At 67.1% G+C, this 5539-nt stretch overlaps 3 protein-coding genes across 3 annotated transcripts in view; 1 reads left to right on the top strand and 2 right to left on the bottom strand.

Moving 5' to 3' along the window:
* The window catches only part of ZNF576 (zinc finger protein 576), a 2426-nt gene extending 1818 nt beyond the window's left edge, over positions 1 to 608 (bottom strand). The window contains exon 1 of the mRNA XM_019541213.1: positions 179 to 608. Within this exon, the coding sequence (XP_019396758.1) occupies positions 179 to 225 (47 nt within the window). The 5' untranslated portion in view covers positions 226 to 608. The remainder of the gene's footprint in view (positions 1 to 178) is intronic.
* Positions 609 to 994: 386 nt separating this feature from the next.
* Positions 995 to 3231, bottom strand: LOC109314205. Its single transcript, XM_019541214.1, has 2 exons — positions 2499 to 3231; positions 995 to 2330 (listed from the first exon to the last, which is right to left on the bottom strand). Exons 1-2 carry the CDS (start codon positions 3185 to 3187, stop codon positions 1289 to 1291), a joined length of 1731 nt encoding a protein of 576 aa, XP_019396759.1. The 5' UTR covers positions 3188 to 3231; the 3' UTR covers positions 995 to 1288.
* Positions 3232 to 3255: 24 nt separating this feature from the next.
* IRGQ (immunity related GTPase Q) lies at positions 3256 to 5535 on the top strand (the record flags this gene model as incomplete). The annotated part of the gene is made up of 3 exons (XM_019541705.1): positions 3256 to 3493; positions 4585 to 5173; positions 5268 to 5535. Coding segments are annotated over exons 2-3 (849 nt in total), but the record flags the coding sequence as incomplete, so codon positions are not given.
* Positions 5536 to 5539: the final 4 nt, after the last annotated feature.

A 5539-nucleotide genomic window follows, 5' to 3' on the forward strand; every position in this document is an offset into this window, starting at 1 on the left:
AGCCTCCTCCTCGCAGCCCCTCCTTTCGCCCACAACCCCCCACCCCATCTACCAGTGACCCCCAGAACCCTCCTCCCCAATAACAAAGGGGACCCCTGACTTCGCCATGTACCTCCTCCCTCTTCCCCCAGCGTCCCCCTCGCACATAACCCATGGACCGAACCCCCCTGCACCTCACCTCTCTCCTCTCCTCTCTCTCCCTGCTTTCCCCTCCCCCGTTTTCATCTCCTACTTCCTGTTTCCGGTGCCTGCCTCAGCCAGGACCCCGCCCTATTTCCGGCGAGGCTGCCCACCCAGCCCCTGAGCGGAAAAGAAAAGCGGTCATCCAGCTTCCAGAGGCTCTGCTGCCTCTGGCTGGTCCCGCCGGCTTTGTCCTGGTGCGGGGGTCCCTCCCGATGCCGTGAATGAGCTGGCTGCGCCCCCCACGCGTGAAAACGTCGCCACTCCTAATAAGACACCTCTCCGGGCACCTCAGAGACGTGGAGTGACGACTAGATGGCCCCCACCGCCGCCTGCGTACACCGGCGCCTGCGCACAACGAGATAAGTGCTGTACCCGACTAGAGGCGAGGATTGTGCGCATGCGCTGCAGACTCTCACGAATGGCGGACTCCAGGCAGGATCGTACTCAGGCATCTGGCACGGCCCTGGACCCTGGCGCATGCGCAATACAGCCTCAGTCTCGCTAGCTTGTCTCAGGCCGGCTGCAGGGGGCGCCACATGCCCCACCACTGTGATCCCATGTTGCATCGCGGTGGCTGTCTTCTAGCTGCCTTTGAGCGTGGGCCTTTGGGGCCGGGAGACCCCAGGTCCCCATCATGCACTGGGCACAGATCCCCCAGCTCCCCTTCTTTCCCAGCATCCACTGGGGCACAGACCTCCCTCCCACCCAGTTCAAGTTCCCAAGCACTGGTGTGCAAAGAGTGCTGTCCTACAATGCACTGCAAGTAATTGTCACATCCCCATGGCCACAAAGATGGGGTGGCAGCCACGAGTGGAAGCAAAACGTTTATTTCAACAGACAGAAGCAGCTCTGGAGCTCTGTGGAGGCCACAGGCAGGGGCCACAGGGGGGCACATGCAGCAGAGCCCCCTAGCCCATAGGCAGGACACAGACACATGGGGGTGCAAGACCCTGGGATGGGATTGGCACAACCCCTGAGACAGAGAGGAACACGTGGTGTTGTTGGACGGGGGGAACTACCCCAGAGCCAGCAGCATCCTAGGCCCTGTTACACCCAGACCCAATGTCCACCCCAGAGCCAGCTGCATCCGACCTGGATCCTGCCCCTACCCCAGGGCACAGGCCCGCAGCAGCACACGCTCAGCATCAAGGGCCATCTCAACTGCGGCCTGGCTCAGCAGGCGGTAGGTGGCCACCAGTGGCACCTGGGGCTGGGGCTGGGGCACGGACAGGCTGCCCCAGAAGGGCACATAGCTCCAGAGCCGGGCAGCCAGGGACGGTGGCGGTGCCATAGCCTCCAGCACCATGCTGGGCTGCACCCTCCGTGCCCAGGGACACCTGATCTGGGCCTGCAGTTCCTGGGGCTCCAGCTTGGCAGCCACAGCCATACAAGTGAGGGAGGCCTCATCTAGCCCATAGGTGGCTGCGCCGGCCTGGAGGGCTGTAACCAGGCCGTGCCCGGCATCCTCCACGGGGCGCAGGCAGACATGTAGTGCCTGGCGCCAGGCTTCAGCCAGCACCTGGCGCCGCTCCCTGCGCACCAGGCGCCCGATAACAACTGGCAAAGCTGCTCGCTGAAGCCTGGCAGCCTCCTCAGACAGTGCCTGCCGCAGCTGGCCCAGCTCGAAGGCCTGGGGCTCATGGGAGGATACCAGGAAGATGCAGGTCCCAGCCAGGCCTTCCTGCACCAGCTGCTCCCTCAGGCCCACAGAGCTGGGGGGGTCATCTAGGTCCACATCCATCTGTGTCTGGGCCATAATGACAGCCCGGCCAGCAGCAACGGCTGCCCGGGCCAGGTGGATGAAGGGCTCGTGGTACACATCGGAGGTCGTGAGCAACAGCAGGTCATAGCAGCTTGGGTCCACAGTGCCTGCATCCGACAAGTCCCACAGGGTGAGGCCAGGGGCACCAGGCAGCGTGTGGGCACCAGGGCCATCGCCGCACAGTGCAGCGATGAGAGAGGTACGGCCCGAGCCAGGCTCGCCCACCACAGCCACATCCACAGGCAGCTGGGAGGCATCAGCCAGTGCGGCGCGGAGCAGGCCAGGGGCTTCGGCCAGGCTGCCCCCAGTGCAGGCCTCGGTCAGTGCCCGCAGTGTCCGCTCCCGCACAGCTGGCAGCTCCTCCAGCAGGTCCCCAGGGTCCAGCCTGCAGCAAGAGGGTGCAGGGGCTAGGACCCAGGCATCTGGGTTCCCAGGTCCCACTGCTTTCACCCACCAGAGCCTACGCCTCCCTTTGGAGACCCCAGGTGTCCAGGCCTGCAGCCCACACTGCTCCCCCCCAAGAAAACCCAGGCATTCAGCCCCGGTCACTCACATTGGCAGTTGCAGTACCTCACGCACCAGCACATCCTCAAGCCAGGCAAAGTCGAAGCGGTCAGGCTCCAGCGTGGACACGGCAGCAATGCCAAGGGGCTTGAGACCAGCCCGGGCCAGTGGCTCTGACACCTGGGCCCGGAGCTGGGGTAGCAGCTGGGCTATGGTGTGGCCGCGCCGCTTGGCTGTGTGCAGCGCCAGGTCAGCACCCGTCCGCACCACGAGGCAAGGCAATGCCTGAGCCTGCGCCTGCACCGCCCGCACCATCGCCATGTCATTGGCACCCGGCGGCCCTGGTAGCACCAGCACCAGGCAGGCAAAGGGTGCCAGGCCCAGCAGCTGTGCTATGTGGGCCTCAGGCACCTCATCGGGACCTGGCCCAGGCAGGTCCCAGAGCACGGCACTGGGCAGCACAGGTGGCACATGGGGTGCTGGCGGTGCCGGAGTGGGTGGCGGCGGCTGGAAGAAGGCATCAGGGTCATGGAGCCGGGGCGGGGAGCCCAGTAGGGCCTGCACCAGGCTGGAGGTGCCGGCGTGGCGGGGGCCCAGCACTGCCACATGCACCTGCAGCCCCTTGGCTGCCCCCTCCAGCGCCTGCAGCCGCACCGGTGCCGCCACAGGGTCCTGGGCTGCCAGGAGGGCCTCGGCCTCGGCCAGGAAGGAGCAGGGCAGGACGGGGGGGGCCGTCATGGCAGCGGGAGGCCGGACACCTGGGGGGTGGAGGGGAGCAGACGCCTGGGATCCCTGGAAGTGGGAGCTGGGGGCCTGGGGGGGCGGAGGCCTGGGCTCGCCGAAGGCGGTGCCGGGGTGCCCCGGACGCCTGGATCCCGGGGGCGGCGCTGTCCCCGGTGCTGCCGCCGCGTCCGTCCCCGCTTCCTTCCGGCGAGAAGCGAAACCTCCGGCGCCGCCCCGCCCCGCCGGGGCCCAGTGGCTGCTCGGGGCCGGGCCGCGCAGCCGCGCGACACGGGACACAGCCGCGGGGACACACGGCGAAGGGTGGGCACCGCGCACCCCACCGCGTCCGTCCCCCCACCTCTGCCCCTCCACCCCGGGACCCCTCTCTCCCTCCCTCTGTCCGGCCCCACGGGGCCCTCCGAGGCCCCATCTCCCCATCCACGCCCTCCCTCTGTCCCCACGTGGCACCCAGGCGTCCGAGCCGTGCCCACCCGCCCGCATCAGGGGAATCCAAGGGTCTAAGTCCTCCCCAGTATGGGGTACCCAGGCGTCCGAGCCCCCCCGCACCCCGCACCCAGATCTAGCCACGCGTCTGTCTCTCTCCGTCCGTCCTCCATCCACCCCCACGTCCATCTGTCCATCCACTGACCCGGCTTCCCGTCGCCTGCCCCTGCGTTGCATCTCACCAGCCACTTACCTACACCTCCATCCAGCCACACACCCACCCACCCCTCTGTCCGTCCATCCACCCCTCTACCTACCTACCTACCTACCCATCCAGCCGTCCATCCATCCATCCATCCATCCATCCCCTATGTACCTATCTGTCCATCCATCCCTCTACCAGCCTACTCATCTGCCTTTCCATCCATCCATCCATCCCCACAAGCGTCCGGCTGGCCAGCCGGCCACCTACCTATGTGTCTATCCCTTTATCTGTTCTTCTATCCCATCCAGCCACCTGTAGATAGACAGAGGGATGGGTGGGTGGAAGGTAGGTGGGTAGGTAGGTAGGTGGGTAGACAGACAGACGGAGGAAGAGATGATAGAGGAGTGCCTGGATACATGCATGAGTAGGTACTAGGTAGGTAGGTTGGTAGATAAATAGAGAGAGGAATAATGGGGCTAGAAAGGGGGTGGATAGAGGGATGTAGATACATGGAGGGATAAACGAGAGCTTGTAATCTCTCCCTTTGTCCCTCCCTCCATCCACTTTTCTACCTACTCCCCCCCATCCATCCTTCTATCCATCTCTATATCCACCCACCCGTCTCTCTGTCCATCCCTCTGTCCATCCCCCAGTGGGTGCTGGGCATTTGCAGGACCTGGCCTGCAGGTAGGGGGACATCAGGGCCCCAATCCTGGGAGACGGCTGCCCCGGGGTCCCCTCACCCTCACCCTCTCTCGTGCAGCCCCTCCCATGGCGCAGGCACCTGCTGCGGAGGACGCAGAGCTGGCTGAAGTCTCGGTGCTGGTGCTGGGGGTGCCAGGCTGTGGCAAGACAGCCCTGATCAATGCGGTGCGGGGCCTGGCGCCCACCGACCCCCACGCTGCCCCTCTGGAGGTCCCACCTGCCCTGGGCCCCCCCGAGCTGCACCCCGACCCCAGGCAGCCCAGCCTGCTGCTGTGGGAGCGCACCCTGGGGCCGGGGGCCGAGGCCTGGCTGGCTGAGGCTGACATCGTGGTGGTGGCCAGCGCCGCGCTCTTCGGGCCACAGGAGGCGGCGGTGGCGTCCTCAGCGCGGGCGGCCGGCAAGGCCGTGACCTTCGCCCGCACGCAGGCAGACTTGGCCCTGCACACGCTGCGGCGCCTGCTGGGCGGTGGGCGTGCGGCGCACGGGGCAGCGCGGGAAGCCCTGCGGCGGGCCTGCACGGCGGCGCTGCACGGCCTGGGTGTCCCGCCAGCCCCTGCCCTCTTCCTTGTCTGCGGCCTCCAGCCCCGTGGCCTGGATGCACCGGAGCTGCGTGCCACCCTGCACGCCGAGGCCCAGCGCTGCCAGAGGTACTGGGAAGGGTTGCGGGGAGGGGGAGCTCCGGATCCCGCCGTATTCAGTCCCCACCGGACTGCTCCCGCTGAGGCCATGCCCCTGCCCCAGGCTGCTGCGCCCAGTGCTGTGCGACTTCGAGGTGATCGGGGCACGAGAAGCAGCTGAGCTGCAGGAGGCCTTCACGCTGGGCGGGCTGGAGGCCGTGGCGGCGTGGCTGGAGCGGGGGCTGGCGGCACGCTGGGCCACACGGCTGGACATTGCGGTGGTGGGGCCGCCAGGCGCTGCCACACAGGCGCTGCTCAACGTGCTGCGCTGCTTGGCTGACGACGACCCCCAGGCCGCCCCTGCGGTGCCCCAGCCCGCGGCCTACCCCTGCCCCG

Source organism: Crocodylus porosus, unplaced genomic scaffold, assembly GCF_001723895.1.
Source record: "Crocodylus porosus isolate Cpor-Errol unplaced genomic scaffold, CroPor_comp1, whole genome shotgun sequence".
Taxonomy (NCBI): domain Eukaryota; kingdom Metazoa; phylum Chordata; order Crocodylia; family Crocodylidae; genus Crocodylus; species Crocodylus porosus.

Coding starts and splice junctions, on each gene's coding strand:
- LOC109314205 (XM_019541214.1), bottom strand. CDS start 3,187: ATGACGGCCCCCCCCGTCCTGCCCTGCTCCTTCCTGGCCGAGGCCGAG. Junction 2,331..2,498: donor GAGGTACTGCAACTGCCAAT/GTGAGTGACCGG, acceptor CTCTTGCTGCAG/GCTGGACCCTGGGGACCTGC.